Source organism: Monodon monoceros, unplaced genomic scaffold, assembly GCF_005190385.1.
Source record: "Monodon monoceros isolate NGI ecotype Baffin Bay Population unplaced genomic scaffold, NGI_Narwhal_1 Super_Scaffold_15, whole genome shotgun sequence".
Classification (NCBI taxonomy): Eukaryota; Metazoa; Chordata; class Mammalia; order Artiodactyla; family Monodontidae; genus Monodon; species Monodon monoceros.
This window is the reverse complement of record NW_021703771.1, coordinates 46,825,286-46,846,978: the sequence shown is the minus strand read 5'-3', so window position 1 is coordinate 46,846,978 and position 21,693 is coordinate 46,825,286. Positions and strand designations below refer to the sequence as shown.

The following is a 21,693-nucleotide window of genomic DNA, read 5'->3' as shown; positions in this document are numbered from 1 at the left end:
ATATGACTTTGGGAAAGACTGCTGTTGTTGCAAAAACTCCTATATCTCCTATATCCCCCCTTCCTCTTTGGAACAGTTTTCTCAGCATTTATCTGAGATGCTGTCTCCCAGGCTTGAAGTCCTAAGAATGTCGAATAAAATATAACTCTCAACTTTTAGGTGGTGCATTTTTTTCAGTCAATAGAGCCATAGGACATAGGCACTCAGGAAAGTTGTCAGGCCCTTAGAGGTCAGCAGGGCATCTAAATTTTGCTCAAAATGCAGTGAGAAAGAAGTTAGTAAAGGGTATTCAGAAGAAGAGAACATAATCTGATTGGTGTTTTAAAAGGATCACCCCGGCTGCTGGTGGGCGATTAACTGTAGAGACTGTCAACTAAAAAAAACCAAAACACACCACCTAAAAGTTGAGAATTATGTTTCTTTGGCGGACAAAACTGAGCACTTAAACCCAGGATGCAGCCTCTCAGACAGCTCTGAGGGACTGCTCTGAAGAGCTAAGGGAAGAGCCAGGATATATAGGAGTTTTTGCAACAAAGACCAGGTAGTTGGAACATCAAAAGATTACTATTAATTACAGAAAACAGACATCTCAAGTTAAGGAATTTAGCACTTTTCTGTGTATGGAAAGATGCAAGAGTCTGGGCTCACTGAAATCATTCCTTTGATATGCACCCCAGCTATCTAGGGCCAGTGTCCTGTACTTTCTCACCCTGGGTCTCCTCAGAGTGCACTGTGGGGGATGGCTGCAGTGGCTGACTTCTAGGTGCATCCTGTTTCTATCCTGAGTCCCGTGGCTGTAATGTGATGACTGTGATGTGACGCAACATCCTTCGTTTTCGGATAGGGCAGGCAACATTGTTTCATTGACAAGAGGAATAAGTGGAAGCAGAAAGACCAAGAGACTATTGAAATGGTCTAAGTGAGAGATGGTTGTATTCTGAACCAAGATTATGGCAGTAGAAACAGAAGGGGATCTATTTTGTCGGAGGATGGATAGAATTTGCTGATGGAGTAAACGTGGGGAGTGAAGAAGAGAGAAATTAAGAATCTCATTTACTGAAGCTGATTGTTCTGAGAGTATGTGATTCTCTTCTAAGCATTTCTCATGGTGCGTTTATTGTCCTATTGTCACATATCATCTTTTTAATGGAGAGGATTTACTCTTAACACCTTCTATAGCACTAGCATACACTGCGTGGTGTCATAGGTATAATTCCTGCCAATTGGTCTCCTTTCTCGCAACCTGAGAAGTGTTCTAAGATGAGAACCATATTTAGGAAGGTACATTTCATAACAATTCTAAATTAAGACTGATAATCTTAGATAGCAAACAAAGCTGTGGTCTACTTCCTCCAAAGTATTTTCATGTGTATCATCTCATTTCATTTTCAGAAAACCAGTCCCTCAGAGAAGCACGAAGCGCCGCAATGAACGACTTGGAACTGAGGACATGGGAGGTGTGGGCAGGTCTAACAGAGAACTTAGGGCTTGTCTTGTAGTGACGGCTGACACAGCACCCAGAGGTTCCACCCAATTCTCTTCCCATTTCCTAAATGCTTGGTTAACTGCATTGCAGCGTAATTCTTTTTGTTTTCCTCCATTCCCTATATTCAAGCTTCTAGGGCAATCCATATCTCTTATTGTACAGGGGTGGGTGGGGCTCAACTCTATTTAATTCAACGTATCTTGGAACAACTTTAATGGATTGTTGATGAATTTGGAAGCTGTTCTTTCTCAATTCATAGAAATGTACAATCTTCAAGAAATATTATCCCGGCTGCAGGAGGGGGAAACCCCTTGACAAAATGAAAAATGAACTCTCCTGCAACCATATTGGAATTCCTCATTTCCTTCTCTCACATGCACCTGCTGGTGGCAAGAGAGACAGAAAAATGAAATAAATGGATGAGTAATTTATTGTAAAGAATATCTTGATGTGGCAGCTGTCAAGGAAGAAATCATATTATGGTTTCAATGGCTAATAAATTTTTTTTCTAAATAAGAAGTCTGGTCTGTAGACTGAAAAAAAATGCACTACCTAAAAGTTAAGAATTATGTTTTATTTGGAGAATTTCCTGAGGACTTAAGCCCAGGAGACAAGTTCTCAGACAGCTATAAAAGGGAGTATTCCTAAGAGGTAAGGGAGGAGCCAGGATATATAGGAGTTTTGCAAAAACAAACTAGGTAGTTAAACATCAAAAGATTTCTGCTAATTAAAGAAAAACAAACATCTCAAGTTAATGAATTTAGTGCTTTTCTATGTATGGGAAGGTGCGAGAATCTGGACTCATGGAAATCGTCCCTTTGATATGCACCTTAACTATCTAGGGTCAGTATCCTGTTATTCTCCATCCTGAATCCCCTCAGGGTGCACAGTCTTGGCTGAAGTGGCTGATGGCCTGATGGCTGCTACATCCTTTGTTTACTGGTAAGGCCAGTGACACTCTTCATCCACAGAACGTGATAAGTAGCTGCCACCTTCTTAAATAGCCCTCGACACTCACTTTTTAATTCCAGAATATCACTGAGAAGTATTGGCACTAGGCCCAGAATATTTGGTTATTCCATCAGAAAATCTTACATCATTATTATTACTTTTTCCCAGAATTGTATAATACTTGAAATCCATGAAGTGCTATAAAAAATGTGACAGACGTTCAACACTGTTCATTTCTTTTTCTTTGTACCTATTATTAAAAATTAAATTATCTAATGTCTTAGGAGTTGCAAAAAATGTGAATTTTGGGTTATGTTACTATTATACAAACACATTTTTTTAAAATAAAAATCTAGAGGTTTCCCCTAAATTTGACATCCATGAATTGATATACCCATCTATATGTCTCTATATGTCTCTCTCAGTATATTGTTTTGAGGGAGATGGTGAGAAGTCACTTAAGCTATAAGGACATATGTCACTTGGAAACGACCTTCTTTATTGTCAAATTAACCTGTGCATATATACAATGGTTTTCTCCGGACACGTGATTCTGGGAAAGTTAATTGGAGAGTATTATTGTTATTATCTGATATTGTTGTTTCTCCTGGGGCACACAGTATGCAGAAAATCAGTTTAGGATGTGCTCCCTGTCTCCAGATGGCTTTGCTTCCTCCTTCTCTGTAAGCTATGGCTTTAATATCCATCTTAGCTCAGGACTGTTGCTTTGCATTGGCACCCCACTCATTCCTTTACGTAAAATGAAAACAATTTAACCAATAAACTGAAGACGTTTCACTGTATTGTATGCATGCCACAGATAACCTTATAACAAAACTAACAGATGCGGCCTTAGATGCCACCAAGAACTCAAATAGGAGGCGGATACTCCACTTATTCTAAAGCTGCGTAGAAATGATTACGATTAGCTTTGAAAACAAGTCCACACACTTGAAGTGCAAAAAAATCTGTAGCATTCTGTGTAGAGCTTCCAGCAGCTTTGTTAATGATACACTCTGCAGAGGAAATGGTTGTTTCCTGGTGCTGAAGATTAGGGAAAAGTTTGCAAGGACAATTACAGTCCACATCAGGGGTCAGTAAACTAACAAATCTGGCAGCTGCCTGGTTTTGTAAATAAAGTTTTATTGGAAGACAGCCACGTCCATGGCAGAGTTGAGTGGCTGTAAAGACTGTCTGGCCTGCAAAGCCTGAAATATCTCTAGTCTGATCTTTTACAGAACTGTTTGTGGATCCCTGTGGATGTAGACACATCAACAAATACAGATATAGATACAGAAATACAGTATATGATAATGACATTTCACAATTTTACTGTGGGATGACTTATGAACAATAAATCTGAATATTAGATATGATTTTTTTCTGTAAATAGAATAAATGTCTTAGCCAGTTTTCAACCTTGATGTGAGTTCCATGCTTCCTGTCTCCCATGACAATGTATACAGTTATTATGGCATTGAACTGGTTTCTAATACCCATGTTCCCTTGAGATGCTCCCTAAGCAATCCATCAATGCAAAGAGTGAATCAAAACAGTGACTTGCTATTGTGGGATCTAAATTTTGAACTTTTCAGCAGGTTTCGTCAACTTGAGATGTAAAGAGTCCGTATCAATCAAAAGCTTTCTGCATCCTATGTGAAAATTCCTAGATAACATTCAGCTTAGAAAACTGAAGTTTAACCTTTAATGTTTCTTGTAGAAATAAGCCTTTCATTGAATAAGTAATTGCTGAACAACTACCAAGCCAGGCCCTGTACCAGATATCAGGGATCCAGCAGAGAGGAAGACATGCATGGCCCCTGTCGTCTTGAGCTTAGAACTTACTTCTTACATAAGGTCTGTCCTTTCATTTAAAGCTGCGACTGGGTAGTGCACAAAGGCAACACCAACATAATCCCTAACTGCTGAGACTTCCAGAGCAATGGGAAATAGCTCCACTCCTGCACGAAAATGCCTGGTTCTATGGAGCATCAAGAAGGAACCAGATGTAATACTCGTAGCCAAAATTTACGTTCAAGTTGCATTGAGTTAGATTGCTAAATGTGAGGCCCCACAGAATGGTTTACAATGTATTTATTTAAAAAACAGAACCACATCCCAAAATATATTTAAATGAGGAAGAAACTAAGCATATGACTAAGTTGGTGCTTAGCAATGTAATGAGTGAAGAGTTTTAGTTATGTAAAAAGAATGAGGAAAACAAACACAGAGAAACCCTTTAATTTTTTGTCCATGTTTGTCAATTAAAACCAAGAATAAACCACTTAGAAACTTCTAATCAGAGTCTCATTGCAATTTTGTCCCATTTTTCAATGGCAGAGATTCGTATTTAGATTTCCTTTTTATTTGAGGGGATTGCTAGCCGTATGTATTTCTGAACTGAAAATAATTTTTTTTATGATTATAAAAATAACAAATGTTCATATAGTGTTTCAGCAATACATAATTTATCCAATACTTTTAAGTGAAGAGCATGAAATACAAGCACTCAAAATTCTACCATCCTTGATAATGGTGCTATTTATTGAGTGTTCACTGTGCCAGCTACAGTAGGTGATTTACACACACTATTTCATTACTATAAGGACCCCTAATGCTACCAGTTATACAGTATCCACTATTGTGACCCCCATTTTGCTGATGGGGAAACTAAGGTTGAGAGAAATTAAGTAACTTTTGCCCCTGGTAGCATCAGGGGTTCTTGTATAGAATTCAGAGGGTCTTCAAACCTGGACAAGAAACCTGGATTTTTAATTTCATTGACCTCTAGCTGACATTTAACATTTTTTTTGTCATAAATGTAAGCAATGAGCTACATTAGTATTGTTGTACCATAGGCTCTTTTGCAATAGAAATCACATGTATTTTTTTTTTTTTTTTTTGCCTTATGCAGGCCTCTCACTGTTGTGGCGTCTCCCGCTGCGGAGCACAGGCTCCGGACGCGCAGGCTCAGCGGCCATGGCTCACGGACCCACCCGCTCCGCGGCACGTGGGATCTTCCCGGACCGGGGCACGAACCCATGTCCCCTGCATCGGCAGGCGGACTCCCAACCACTGTGCCACCAGAGAAGCCCCACATGTATTTTTATATCACACTACAATTGCTGCACAGATGTTTCCAAATATTGCTTACACTCGTCACTGCTTTGAAATGATAATAGTTATTAGATGTGCTTCCAGATCTTGTGGTTTGTATATTACTATAACATCACATTTAAAAATACTTTGATAACTTTATTTTAATACAACCAGCCTGCTTTGTAATGCTACATATTTTATTTTAGACATTTAGAAACATTGAAAAAGGGGTCTTCAGGCTTCACCAGACTGCCAAAGGGACACATGGCACAAAAAAGCTAGGGGCCCCTTGGTAGGGAGTGAGCTGAAATGCACACACAGGTGGTCTGACTCCAGAACTTGGGCTCAGGCTTGTGACAACTCTGTCATTCTGCCTGCCCTTGGACTCGTGTTCACATTTTGGTGAAGATATTTTCAGCTCTCTCTCCAATTTGGAGAGAATTGATTAAGTGGTGATTAGGCAAACTCAGGGAAAAGTCAACGAAACATTCTTAGGAAAAAAAAACCCTTTCCCTTCTTCCTCTTATTCTCAAGGAGGCAGGGGAAGTGGGGCTTGCCATTATCTGGGCCTCTGGGGTGAACTGGGGGAGCAGTTTCAAGGCCACCAAGGAACTGTATCCCTGGGAGTGGGACAGGTCATGGACCAAGTTGACTTACAAGTGTAAAGACATCAGAGACATTCTCAAACAGAAGAAAACCCAGAGATACCACACTTGTGAACTCTTGGGGAAAAAATAAAACCAAATTCCTTAATGACAAAATCCAGTCACTCAAAAGATTGGAAAGGACTGGGTGCAGTGCTCAATTTTTAAAACAAAAAACCTCTCAATAGCTATAAAGCTCTGAGAAAAAGAAAGTGTTACCTAAAAAAAGTTCTCCTTTGAATACAAACATAAGACATATTTTCAAGGAAGCAGAGAATACTTCCTGACAGACCCACCACTAGCCCAGTGGCACTTTTGCAGTGACTATAAAGTCTCCCCTCTTCAAGGCACTTGACCATCTGCTGGAACATATTCCTTATAAATGGACAAATTGCACTGTGGACAGCCTGGACAACCATGCATGGCAGTCCTGCTTCCTGATGATACCAATAGTGATGAAATCCAGGCAAATAAGAGAAAAATAAAGATAAGGAATTCAGAAAAGAGCCTGGATTTCAGAGACTGGTGGTACAGCAAATGTGGTAAGTATGGAAATATAGGCTTTAAAACCATAGGGATTATATTGATAGAAATTAACTATTAAAATAATTGACAACATAAAAACAGTACAACAGAAGTCAGGAAATGAAGAAGGGATAATATCAATCATCTCTCATGGAAGGAAATAGATAAAAACTCTCAAAACTTTAAGTATAGAGTTTAAAAGAAATCTTCCATCTATAGTAGCCCCTGGAGATGTATAGAGTGATGTCTCAGCTTTAGGCAAGACAATGTTTGAGCTGATCTTTGTTCTTTATCTCAGCAAACTGATGCTCTGATTTCCATGTGCTTGGGTCATCCATGGGAGATGGATCCATACAGGTCTGCTGACAAAATTAGGTGTCTGACTGTGCAGGAGGGGGCCAGGCTATGCACCCTGATGACAAACACATCCCATGCATTCTCCTGGAAGACAGCTAGCTGTTTTTTCCTGGCTGTGTTCCAGTCCAAACACAAGCCTTTCCATATGAAACTTCTGCAACACTTCTAGCTCATTCCATTTTTCCTTACAGCTTGTCCTGATGATATGAGTTCAGAATATCTGTTTGTGATGTGGAATTTATGAATAGATTCATGTAGAAGGAATTTTGACTTCTGGCTGTAATTCTGGACCTGCCGCACAATTTATCCCCAACTTCTCTAATCCTTTCAATATTTCTGGTAAATGGAAATTGCTAATATGGCAGATACTGGTTACTCATTCACTAAACAAACCTGTTTTCTTTTCTTCCCGCACAAACAGCTTGACTACATTTCCCAGCCTCCCTTGCAATAGAATGTGGCCATGTGACTGAGTTCTGGCCAACAGAGTGAGGAGGAGGTTATATACATCACTCTAGACACAGCCATAGAAGTCTCTAGGCTGTCTTACAGCGAGCCCTGAAGAGGACTCCAAGAGCCTAGCCCAGGAGCAGGCAAACTTTTTCTTAAGGGGCTAGATAGTAAATATTTCTGGCTTGTAGGTCACACAGTCTCTGTCACAACTACTCAGTGCTGCTGTTGTAGGGCAAAAGCAGCCATGAATAACATACAAAGAAATGGACGTTGCTGTACTCTGAGAAAATTATATTTACCAAACCAGGAGGCTGGCTCACAGTTCATAGTTTGTTGATCCCTGCACCAGAGGATGGCAGAGCCACAAGATGGAAGGAGCCTGGGTTCCTGAATGGCTGCCTGGGAAGCACTCCCTTCCACCCATGAAAGCACTTACTCTAATTCTGCAAGATGGAAACTTCAAAAGACACTGTACTGAGTTTCCAGGCAGGGGGAAACCAAGTCTAAACATTCATTGCTCTCACACCTGGGTATTTCATGTGAAATGCTTTGGGGCCTCAGTGATGCTAGTTTCTCCAATTCTCTACTCACCAGTGACAGTTTAAAAAATATGAAGAGTCATAAAAGCTGTGTCAGTTTTAAAATCTCCCATTAATAATTGCATTAGGGAGTATTATACTTAAAATTCACAGCCCTTTAAGATGCTGTTCTTACAAAAAGAAATATAACTGGTTACTTATGCAGGTATTTTTATAAATAAGATGTGAAGTATTGCTTTCTGGTCATCAGCCGCCACGGGCTGGAGCTGCCTGCCTTGGCTTTTCAAGTGCAGTTCCATTACTGAAATTGCTCACTGTCGCCAAGGATCAACAGGGTTGCTTGGCTGCAGATTCATATCTGTGGCTAATGAAAGATTCCACTGTTGATGCAATCTCTACAAACTCTGGCATTGAAACTCAGATGTCAAGGATGCTTGAGATTGCTGGCCTATTCAAGTTTCAGTGGTTTGGAATCTCATCCTTTGCATTAATCCGCCTGGTGATTTTTGCTGTTCTTGTCACCTTTATTTATAAATAGTTAAGAACCAAAACAGTGCTTGGAGCATAGCAGGCATAGAATACATAAACATTTGCTGAATGAAGTTCTTTTAAATTTAGTACACAACAACATATTATTAAATTAGCCCCACATCCAGAGTTATTAAACTTTTTTTGCCAAGTCTCCTGTAACAACAAAACTAGTAAGAGAAACTGGCGCATGCTCGGAGGTAATTTTTAGTGGCTGACAGAGAGGGTCAGGGTGGATCATAGGATGTCATCTGGATTGCCTGAATAGGCAGTTGATGATGTAAGAAACTTTTCTGATTACTTGTTGAAAATAACTCACAGCAATTATAAAAATTTATCTGGTATAAAAATGCGACTAAAACATACAGATGAAGTTCTCAAAAATTCACGTGAATCACATTACCCAGAATAAAGTGGCATTCTTAGACAAATGATTTTGAAATCTCTCTCCACCTTTTTTTTTAGTAGTGAATATTTGGATGGTAAAAACGTCTTCCTGATGTAAGTGTGTAAGCTTTATGGTGCCCTTACCTTCCTGAAATATTACTCTTTCACTAGGATCACCTGTGGTTTCAGGCTGTTCGATATGGGGGGCCAGGTAAGCCAATGGCCTAAGTGGAGTGTTTAAAGGGGACTTGGAGAGAACTTACATTGTGCATTTCTTTCTCTATCAGTTTTTTATTTATTTTTATAAGGCTATAAAAATAATCACTTCTTATGAAATTACGCTCAACTTTATTACAGCAATTCTGTGGCAATATTAAGCCTTGAAAAGGTAATAGCAAAGTATGTGAAGTAAGCCATTTTCTATTTTAAATGTCAGGCAAAAGGGAATACCCTGTATATTCAACACTGGCACCTTTTTTCCTGAAGAATGTTTAGCACGTGACGGCATATCTTGAAAGAATGATTGATATTTTAACAACACTTGAAATTTTAAAATTTATGGTTATCACCTAAAAATTCTATTGTAAGCAATCTAATAATCAAGGAATTCAGCTAAAAATGACTGATACAATATTTTCTAAATTTTTATGCATGAAACCCCAGTTTTGCCTTTTCAAATAAGGAATAAGAGAAATCTCTAACAAAACTGTTAAAAGCTACACATCCAGTTACAAAATCTGAAAATAAGAGTAACACCTTAAAAATGGAATGAGATAGGGATTACTAATCCTGAACCATACATTCAATCAGAGAAATGCATCACCACTGGTCACCTTTCAAAAATTACATAATCCCTTCAAAAACTCCCCAAGGCAAGTCTAATCACCTTGAAGTTGGACGAGAACAAATAGCTGGTTCAAAGCCCTTAAACAGTAAACAGAAGCCACAAATTCAACCTAGGCTCCTTTGACTTCGCAGAACATGCTCTTTTTGCCACAGCAGACTGCTGAATTCATGCTTCACACAGCAGACACTGAAGCAGTCTTCTCACCCCAATTCATCTTCTCACCACCTGACTTAGTGTTTTCTTTGTTAAAGTGACAGATTAGCAGGTAACATAACTACTTTAAAAAGCAGTTGGGAAATTCAACAGATCACAGTGTGTGTAAGTGGAGAGTACCTTCATTGCCCAGATTTGGCTTCTGAAGAGCACATCCACATGTCCCAGTTGGTCCGGCTTGGAGACATTGTACCCTTATTTGTGTTGGTGTAAATTATTAATGGGTCTCCTGTAGTTCGCAGAATGATGGCCTCCTCAAAATGTTCACACCCTAATCCCTGGAAGCTGTGAATATGTTACCTTACATGGTAAAAGGAACTCTGCAGATGTGATTAAGTTACGAATTTTGAGATGGTGAGATTATCCTGGGTTATCTGGGTGGGCCCAATGTAATCACATGAGTCCTTACAAGGGAAGCAGGAATGGCAGTCAGATTTGAAGATGCCCTACTGCTGGCTTTGAAGATGGAAGAAGGGGCCACGAGCCAAGGAAGCAAGCAGCCTCCAGAAGCTGGAAAGGGCAAGGAAACAGTTTCTCCCCTAGAGCCTCCAGAAGCCACCCAGCTCTGCTAACACTTGATTTTAACCAAGTGAGACTTCTGATCTCCAATACCCTAAGGTAATAAATCTGTGTTGTTTTTAACTATTAAGTACATGGTAATTTGTTACAGTAGCCACAGGAAACCCATACCCTTTCAATTTCAAAAGTGTCCTTGTGTTCAATAAACAAGGGGATAGAGTTCATAACTGGTCAAGCTTTGACCTTGAAAAGCCAACACACCATTAACTTGAAAACTTCCTATGTGAATCTCTTCCTGGGTTTGGTTTTAAGGGGTCTCTGAGGCCCAGTAAAGCTCATCTCCTGTAATTTCCATGGATTGCTATAGATTTACTGTTCTGGATTCAATAGTGTTGTTAGGTACTAAAGAACAGAAATATATGACCACTTCTCAAAAGTCTTGTAAAACTAGAGTTTGCAAGAGCACTATACCACGTAGGTAGTCCACTTCAGAATTAGGTCTTTTGCTTCCTTGGGATGTGGGGCTTTATCGCTCAGTCAGCACAAGAGGTAGAGAAGCTGCAGACAGTGGACTGATGGGTGGGGAAAGGCATGGATTTTTTCCAAGGACGGAAGGTGAGAAAAAGCAAATAATCAATGTTGGGCAGGAGAGCTTCATTTAATCATTTAGTTCTGCCTGAGTAAGCAACATCTGTGAGCAAACAGCCCTTCTCTCTCAACTTGTAGATATTTATAACCAGATCAGAAGGTTGTTTAAAGACATCATGATTAGGTGAAAGGTAAACTCTGACTGCAGGCTGTAGTAAAACCAAATAAGATCAGGTCACGGGTTAATCGTCAGTACTGAAGTGTGAGTCCCCTCCCCGTTATCCCTCTCATTCTTGCCCAGCTTCCTCCAGTGAGGGGAACCCCCAAGACAGTCTAGTCCACTTTCGGATGACTAATTGCTAACAAAGTTTCTTTCTATTTCACTATAATCTTATAACCTTCACCCTTTGGTCCTAGTGCCACCTGTTTGCAGCCACATAAATTGTCTGAACCAATGACTCAATTCTGGCTGCACACTAGGGTCAACTGGGGAGTCTTTAAAAATCTAATGCCCAGGGCTTCCCTGGTGGCGCAGTGGTTGAGAGTCCACCTGCCGATGCAGGGGACACGGGTTCGTGCCCCGGTCCGGGAAGATCCCACATGCCGCGGAGTGGCTGGGCCCGTGAGCTATGGCCGCTGAGCCTGCGCGTCCGGAGCCTGTGCTCCGCAAAGACAAGGAAATATATACATGCTAAGTTTATTTATTTATTAATTTTTTAAAGATTTTTTTTTGATGTGGACCATTTTTAAAGTCTTCATTGAATTTGTTACAATATTGCTTCTGTTTTATGTTTTGGTTTTTCGGCTGTGAGGCATGTGGGATCTTAGCTCCCTGACCAGGGATCGAACCCACACCCCCTTCACTGGAAGGCGAAGTCTTAACCACTGGACAGCCAGGGAAGTCCCTACATGCTAAGTTTAAATAAAGCATGTAACAAAGCAGTATGCATGGTGTAATTAAATTTTAAAATATATATGAACTGCAAATATGTGTACTACAAAAGTAATATGCCCTGTAAATGGTACCAATGTATAACAATACTTATCTGTATTTTCTGACTTTCTCACAACTGATATGTATTTCTTTGTAACAAAAGATAACAGGTCACTCAAGAAAACATTTTGGAAGTTTCTTATAAAACTAAACATGCTACAACCATAAGCCCAGCAATTGTACTCTTGGTTGTTTATTTCAGAGAAATGAAAAATCTGTTCACACAAGAACGTGTACATGAATGTTCATAACAGTTTTACATGTAATAGCCTCAAACAGAAACAACCCAGAGTCCTTCACTGAGTGCATGGTTAAGTAAATCGTGGTACATCCATACTGTGGAATAGTACTCAGCAATAAAAAAGGAGCTACTAATATATAAAACAATATGGAGGAATCTCCAGAGAATTATGCTGAGAAACTATGCTGTGAAAAATGTCGATCCCAAAAGGTTACATACTGTATAATTCCATTTACATGGAAGTGACAAATTTAGAGAAATGGAGAATAAATTAGTGGTTTCAAGGGGTTAAGGAGGTGGGTGAGAGACAAGTAAGCATGGCTATAAAAAGGCAACAAGAACAACCCTTGTAGGGATGGAAATATTCTGCATGTTAACTGTGTCGATGTTAATATCCTGATATTATACCACAGGTTTGCAAGACGTCACCAATGGGGGAAACTAGGTAAAGGGTAAAAGGGAACTCTGTATATTTCTTAAAACTGCATATGTATCCACAATTATCTTGAAAGTTTGATTTAAAGAAAGACAATAGGAATCAATTTTAACTAGAGAAAACACCTATTGTGTTTTCTTACCTTAAGGAAATTTATCTGTTAAATGGTAACAGTGAAAATCATTGCTTTAACAGTGAAATATATAGTGAAAAGCATTGCTTTAAGAATTAAAAAACATCTATGACACCTCCAAATAGGTGAGTACAGGAATGTAATTTTTGGATAACACAGGTTCCCTTCTGATGGCACGATGACAGGGTACTACACGGTTTCCTCCTCCCCAAAGTTACTTATCCTAAGTTAGCAGTAACATACAAATGATGAGAGAAGAAGATGAATGTGGGAGAATTAGAATTTACCTGGTTCATCAGCCTTCCCAGTTTCTGATGCTTGTTTATGTAGAGAGCCCCAGGTCTAACCAAAAGTCAGTGGAAGTATGAGGAGTGACAGACTCAAATATGAACAAGCACTGCTCAGGGACCCCTTTTCAGGTATTTGTTCTCAAATTCAGAGAACATCAGCCTCACAGAGGAGCAGACTCCCCCAGGTGCATCCCCAGATGCTGATTCTGTGGCTCAGGGGTGTGGCCCGGGAATCTGCATTTTTAGCAAGTACCCCTGGTGAAAGCAGACTTTCCAGAACACTGCTATGGAGGATGCTGAGAGCCGAACTGGATCCGGACTGCCCAAGAAGTGACCTTCATCAAAACAATAGGTTTCAGTCATCTTTCCTCAAGGACGATTAAAGGGATTCTTCTAGCTGGACCTTATAAAGACAATTACAGGAGGAAGTGCTGAGAACAGAACTCATCCACAACAGATGTGGATGCTTAGCTGTAGAGGAGAGACAGAAAAATGGCAGCTACTGTGCTATACTGATGAGACCCCGGCTGAGCAGTCCCCAGGGCTCTGGAAAAGAATCGGGTGTGTTTGGAGGGGGATTCTGAGGGAAGGTGGTCCTCCTAACACTGGTGGGGATCAATGGGGGGAACACGCTGAGACTTTACTTTTTACCCTTATGAGGACCAGGGTGCACTCAGGAAACAGATTGTACCAACTAGACAAAACAAATTACCAACAATGTACGAATGCTGTCCAGCAATAGACAATTTCTTTAAGCTGCCATTTTTGCCACCACGCTTGGCAGAAGTTTCCACGTAAAACAGGGACTCAGCATTTTACCCCTATCTGCTGCCATGGTTGCTTTCGTCACCTCTCATCTTCCAGATCTGTTTCTGGTCCTCCCAGCTGCCAACCTTGTTTGTGACCTCTTTTCCACCCATGTCTGCTCTTCTTGGTCTGTTTCTTGGCTATGATTTTGGCTTAGCACAGTAATATTTCTGACCATTCACTTCTGCTGCTTGACCTCTGGTCATCATCTCAAGTACTTACTCCCTCCAGCTCAGCACTTCTCCGGGAACCTCCAAACCCAGTGTGACCTGGTTGAACATGCCCTGCCCACCAAGATGCCCTATCAACTGGCCACATCCGTGAGATGATGACATTACCTGTAAAACTGCTGGTGGAGCACGTGGCTAGCAGTGGCCCAGAGCAGCGCCTCTGTTCTTCTGTCTCTTCTTCTTTGGCCTGTCCTAATTCGGTCTTATCTGTTTGGGTATCCCTTACTTGTCCTTTTTCACACTGAACTTTTTCATAGTCCCCACTGACCCTTATCTTATAGGACTAGTTAAGGAATGGCAAGCGGGTCTCTTCTCACATACCAACTCTAGTCAATTGTTAATGAATCAGTGAGTGCAGTGTTTAAAAAATAGCCTCTCATAGCACACCTCAGTGGGCCATAACCAATGTCATGCCTGCCTTGGGTGAGGATGTGGGTAGAGTCTTACACCTGAAGAGATTGCCATCTTTGTACTGAATAGTTTCTTCTTTAGGGCTGATATAATAAAAACTATTTTGAATGCATTAGCATTTTCCATTCACATTTGCTATAAAAATACATGCAAAACAGAAACTGCAGGAACTGTGTCTTTTCTCCAATGAGAATACACTCTTCTGGTGCCTTTGGCAGAAACCATTTGGCAGTTATAGCTTGAGAATTGTACAAGTCTCCTTAGCTTTAGGCTGGAAAAAGAGTAGCTTCTGGGGTGAATGATGTCAGAAAAACTGTCCCCCATTATTTGAAAGCCTTTCCCTCTAGAGCTGTTTCTTATCTTTCGCTATCAAATGTCTGTAGTGACTAGTCTCTTATGACAAAATGTTGCTTCAGTCTTATAGTTGGAATGTGAATACCCAGGTCATGGGGGTTAGCACACAGAGGTACATTCCTGCTTCTCAATGCAAAATCACAAAATTGGGGCAATTCCACAGCAGAGTATTCCTACCTATATGCATTCCTTCCTACAAAGTATCATCTTCAGAAAGGAGCACTGACTCCACTTACCTTGTAGTGGAAGAGAAACAATCCACAGAACAAGCTGTACAGATCTGCGGTGAGCAGGGAGAGGTTGACCGAAGTGGCGCTGGTTTTCTTTATGACCACTGGCATGAAGCTGTAGAGACCAAACATGCAGGCACTAAAGCCAACGTACAGCAGTCCTGATGGGGAGAGGAAAGAGAGGCGACGTCACAGCCTCCTCCAGGGCCTCTGTGGATCCACAGTGGGTGAGGGAAGGGGAATGGTGCCCCCGACTTATCTTTCACTCTATTAACGGATGTTTATTATTGGGTAATACACAGCTAAAACATAAAGTAAAAAGTGAAAATCTGCACGTGGAACAAAAACCACATGCTTCTCACACATATATGATGTTTTGCTTCTTCCGGGAAGGAGTACCTCTTAGTGGCTACAGTCAGAACATAGGGTCAAGTTTTCTAAATTCTATTTCTGGTTGTGCTGTAAGTAGTTTCTAGTACCCATGTCTTTTAAAACTTTTTTCATTTCTTTTTTATTTGCAACATAGGAACAAAACTACTTGGTGTCATGTATTGCTCACAACGGTGAATAACTACACAGTCCTTAAAATGGAAGGGCTTACATGGCAAAGAGATGTGCACTAAGTCCGAGTACTGCACTGAAGTCCTAACTGTGTGACCTTGGGCAAATCACTTCATTGCTTTGACACAAGATGATCTGTCAGTTTCTTCCAGATTTGTGAATCCTGCTCAGCCCTACCGCCAACACCAGAGTCCTATTCCACCATCACTCTTCCTAGCATACCGTGGGCTCTCACATGCAGGCTCTGCTGTTTTAGAAATAGATAGGCAAATGCTTTGTAGACCATCAAAGAACGAAGTTTTGCAAAACAGAAAGATAAAAAAGAAGAAAAAAATGCCCTTAAAATACTATATGATCAGTCCCTCATTCTCTGAAATTCTCTCTCTCTTTCCCTCTCATTATAACTAAATACACAATTGTTAATACTAATTCCATAAGGACATAGTTTTGTTGAGTCCCAAACAGAAGATTATGGCTAAATCTAGAGTTTGGTTCATCACTTCCTAGATGTTGATGCAACACAAATGTAGAAAAATTATGCTCATTTCTCTACCTTGAAAGAATAAGGCATAGAATAAGCATAAGTAACGCGATTCACTGGATCTCTGGGCATTTTTATATAATAAAATATCCAACATTTCCAAAGGAACCTTGATTACATGTGTCTGCTTTAGGCTGTGGGCAGATTACTTCTCTTGAGTCCTATGAATTTTGGAGGATTTGGTAGGTACTAGACATCCAGTCCCTGTGACTGAGAAGAATAGGGATCCCTCCATAGAGAAATTTGGTTTTTCCATATGAAAAGCATTTCAGGGCATGAATCATTATTCTATATGTTTCTGATATTTAAGGAAAGTTTAAGGAAAGCCATGCCAAGTCTATATAAGAATTTTATTTTGAACACTAAGTAAGCAAACTCAGTACAACAGCCCCCTCTAGTGTGGTGGAAATGCCCTAAGGGGAAACTGGAATAATCACTTTTCTCGTTCAGTAAATTATACAAGTCCTCTCGTGGATATTCTATCATAGTAATGTCAGATGGCTTTTGGCTCTCCATCAAAGTTTTAATTCTCTAAAAATGTTCAATTTTCCTGTACTTGGGTTTCATGCTACTTATAATTCATTTTCCTTTTAACCAAGTTACTAAAAATGCAATATTAAATAACCTATGATTAATACATGAAAAGACATAAAAATTAATTCAGTATTCCTTTAAGGAATCTTGAGATGAACAGACTAGGGATAAAATATATCCTAAATTAATCCACTAAAAGTAATCAAACTTGACCAGAACATAGTCCAGGAACCAGAGCCTTAAATTTTTTTTTTTTTCAATTATACGTGACTGGGCTAGGAAGTTCCACAATCCTACCCTCCCATCACCTTACCTAGCACACTATGGACTCTCACATGTGAGATCTGATGTTTTATATTCACTCAATTATTCACCCATGTATTCACTGAGTACCTACTATGCTCTAGGGACTCTGCTATGGGTTAGCAATACAATGGAAAACAGGATAGACAGGAAGCTTAGAGTCGGTATTAGTACTATGAAGGAAGAAAAGGGTTGCTATGAGGAATGACAGGGGGCTTGCTTTAGGAGGGGTGGAGGTGGCACTTACCTTGAATGCTGAAGGACTAAAGGAGATTGCCAGGGGAAAAATAATTTAGGCAGGAGGACCTACAAATGAAAAGACCCTGATGGGTTCCAGGAGCTGCCAGAGGCCAGAATATCTGAGCAGGAAGAACAGAGTGAGGCAGTGATAAGAGAGGAGGTTGGAAAATTAGGCAGGGGCTGGATTACATGGGGCTTTGTAGGTCTTAGAAAGAAATCGATCTTATTCTAGCTGTAATGGGAAGCCACTGAGGAGTTTATAGCACACGGCTACCGTCTGATCTACATTTCTAAAAGATGACTTTGGTTACTGTGAAGGAGAAAAGCATGGAGGAGACCAGTGAGGAGTGCAGGGTCTCAGTCCAGGCAAGAGATGCTGGTGGCTTTGCTGGGAGTGGCAGTGGAGATGAAGGGAAGTGGCTGGTCTGTGAAGACTCAACACGCCCTGCTGGTAGACTGGATGTGGCTAGTGAGGAGAAGGACAGCGTCAAAGACACCTATGGGTTCACATCGGCTCTGGCTAATTTAGAACCTGGGTGAATCAAGATGCCATTTACTGGGCTTCCCTGGTGGTGCAGTGACTGAGAGTCCGCCTGCCGATGCGGGGGACGCGGAAAAGCTCTATTTTGAACACGTTAGGTGTTAGATGCTTACGCATCATCCAAAAGAATCTGTCCAGTAGCGAGTGGATATACAATTGGCAGCTCAGAGAAGAGGGGTGACTTTACAAGCAAATTGGTGAGCCAAGGGGTGTAAGAAAATAGATACGCAGCAGAGTTTCACTCTACTCATCAGGCTACCTTGAGATGCTCCAAGCTTAACCACTCCAGACCTGTTCTTAAAAACTGCAGAAATTAAACTTAGAGGGATAGGAGTGAAATATATACACCATCATAGTTAATCACTTTGCTGGGTCAACCAATGTTTTTGTGTGTGAATATCCTGTTTTGTGAGCAAAGCATGGTCAGCCAAATGAACACATGATTAAGTGGAGAGTGGGAATGCAGTATTGCTGCAATTTACTGATTTGTTGTTCTTAGATGGACATTAGCTAGTTAATGGATGTAAGTGATGCACCTGAAGGCCCAACTTGCTGTGCATGTGGGGTTTTCAAACAATCGACTGACATGATCAAACAAACGGACTGAATTACTTTTTGACTGACAACCACATGATGGGTGCAATAACTACATTTACAAAGTATATGTATAACCATTTCTTATTTGAAATGATTTCCCTCTCACTAAAGACAGAATTTGGTAGCTCTTGTCCTCACGTACTAAAGAGATTTAAGCTAAAGAAATTGGAAAGAATACTACCAGCTAATACTGATTGAGCACTTGCTATGTGTCATGTACTTTATGTACATTAATTAATCTCCCTAACAGTATAATGCCATTGCTATCCTCTTTACACACGTGAGGAAATAGGCTTATAGAGTGTATCAGTCAAAAAACACAGTCCATACCATGTTCAAAAGAGGAAATATAATATGGGGCACAAGTTAAAAAGGTGTTTGAACGGGTGATGGGGAAACAGGGATGGTGAGGCAACCCAGACATTAGCAATAGCGGTAAATTATTCACACCCCTGGAGCCAGAGGGATCCAGGGAGGAGGCCATGTTCCCAGAGGTCAGAAGTCGGGGAAGCCCAGCAGAGGAATAATCAGAGGACACTCAGTCATTTCTAGAGACCTGACCTAAAAGAAGGAGACACACCGTGGTTTCTTTCTTCCTCCCACCCTCCAGTCCCCTTCTACTGCTCCCCATTGGCCAAATCTAACTGAAAGCCAGTTAACAAAGCAGCTGGGAAGCATTATTTGTTTTGCATGAGTCAGTTGTCAGCCTCTGCAATGCAGAGCAGAGTAACGGTAAGAAACAGATCTGTGAGCAAACAGGCAGAAGACAAGCTTATAGAGGTTGAGTAGCTTGCCCTCAGGTCACTCAGGCTGCCTGAATTTAAATTCTGAGCACATACTACTAACCTATGTTGTCTAATTATTATGAAGAGAAATGGGGCTTGGATGAGGCATCCTATTTGACGGTAATGAGCATCTCATTTTATATATGATATATACACAACACATCATATATACATGATACATCATGTGATATGTGCTATGTATGCTTATATATGATGGATGTATATAGTACGTGTCTGTGTATGCTGCATATATTTTATCTCATCACTTTCTTTGGGATCCCACTGGTGTCACTGGTGTTCTTTTACTTCCCTTTGACTAGACTAGATTTTTAAAACATTATTTTTAATTCTTAAAAATAAAGGCAAGGTAAGATGGTTTCTCAGGACATACGCACTAAGGCACCAGGATGGGGGGATGACTCAGAGTGCAAATTAGTCCCACCACAGGCAGCCGTGAGCCCAGAGAAGCAGCCTCCGTTCCCCAGGCCTCCAGTTCGGCATCGGTAAAAAGGCTGTATTTGTAATGATCTTTAAGGTCTTTCCTGCTCTGTGGTCTCATTACTGCATCTTCAGGGAAAGGTCAAATCTCTTGTTTTGGCCTCTAGGACAAAACCAAAATCAAAACCAAAGAAAGCATCACCCACGGCAAGAAAAGTGAAGCCCCAGCACACCACGAACTGGCGTTGGCTGGCCCAACACACACTTTTTCTTCCTCTGACACTGGACTTGCACGTCAGCTAACACTTGTTCACATGTCCTTCAACACAATATGGCAAAATTGGATAAAGGGAACGCTTAAGCTAGTTATTAGATTTCTATCTAATCTGTCCACCTGCTCCAAAGGAGGACATTTTAGCTCTGTTAGGTCCTACATTTCACTTGAGTTTCATGATTACATAACCAGACCCAGTCGTTCTGTTCAGTAGAGTAAAACAAAGATATAAAAACAAACAGCATCAATAAATGAATGCTGTCTTCTTGCTTTTAATTACTCTTTGCATCTTGCAATTGGCCAATATTATTAGAAAATAACAGAATCTGTTAAAAAATGCTTTCCAAACCCAGAAAATATGAAACACGTTTATTACCCCACTTGCTCCATTGAAAAAAAATCTTTTTACTTTGATAAAATGGCAACCATAGGAGCTGTCCAAGAGACTATATGATGGGGATTACTGATGTGGAGAGAGGGAAGGGAGAGAAACGCATCGACAGATACTGGGAGATATAGTCTTGGATTTTAGTCTCTTAACTAAGACGCTCGGAGTGCTCCACCAAGACACAGTGATCAGAGCTTGGGTGATTTCCCATGGAGCATGGGGAGGCCTTGATGGGAGGCTGATCCCCTTGATGTCTCCTTGCCTCTAGGGTCCATGAGTTCCAGTAGCTGCTATACCATCTCCTGGTTTCCCAGAAAGAAAGTGCAATGCCAAGCCTAAGCCTCCTGCCCTGTCTCCACCGCTTCCCTTTTGTCTATATTTTTGTAAGATGAGAAAGGGCAGGACAGCCCATCTCCTTTGCTTGTCATTCATCTGCTCACTTAATAAACATTTATTCACTGAATTTTATGTGCCTAGAACTGAACCAAGCAGTAGAACATTGTAGTAGGTCAGGATGAGGTAGGAGGACAAAGATGGCCATGGTGTAAAAACACTCAACCCGTACCCATGCTTCAGAAAGAAAAGATGAAGATTTGGTTCCTTTTCTAGACCATCTGAGCCTCATTTCCAGTCAGAAATTAAACGAATGGTTTTATGATGCGTTCCCTTCATCATCTTGGACCACAGGAGATTGACATTTTAATGGCAATAGGAGGGCTCAGAATAAAACTACCTTTTGATGACATATTCAACTAACGTTGAATTATAACAGAACCTTGGTGGACATGCATGTGACATCCACATAATTAGAGGACAAATTATTTTTTATTAGTGCTACTACTATTAATATAAAATTAATTTATACTCATGGACCACTGCATGTGAAGCGTTACCAAGCACAGGTAACATCCTGGCTCTGAGAATCACAAAGGCCAATGCAGCTGTAACCTGCAGCTGGCTTCCTTTCCCAGCCGCCTTCCTCTCCTCCCTACAATCCCTTCTTTCTATTGCTTTTCATTTAATTGTATCAACTCGGGAGAAATTAAACGGCAGGACTCTGACAGACACAAGGGCTGGGGAGCCCTTGAAGTCACTAGAGATAACCCCAGGGGCAGCTGTGCATAATTCTGTAGCACCTGGTGTGCCTTCAGGGGCAATTCTGTCAGCAGCAAGTCAACCCTGGATGCTTCAGGGTCAAGGGTAGGTAAAGTGGTGCAGGGAGCTTTATG

General features: G+C 40.7%; 1 protein-coding gene across 1 annotated transcript in view; it reads right to left on the bottom strand.

Moving 5' to 3' along the window:
* Positions 1-21,693, bottom strand: part of SLC35F1 (solute carrier family 35 member F1) — a 414,335-nt gene that overhangs the window by 11,630 nt on the left and 381,012 nt on the right. The window contains exon 7 of the mRNA XM_029224221.1: positions 15,269-15,423. Within this exon, the coding sequence (XP_029080054.1) occupies positions 15,269-15,423 (155 nt within the window). The remainder of the gene's footprint in view (positions 1-15,268; positions 15,424-21,693) is intronic.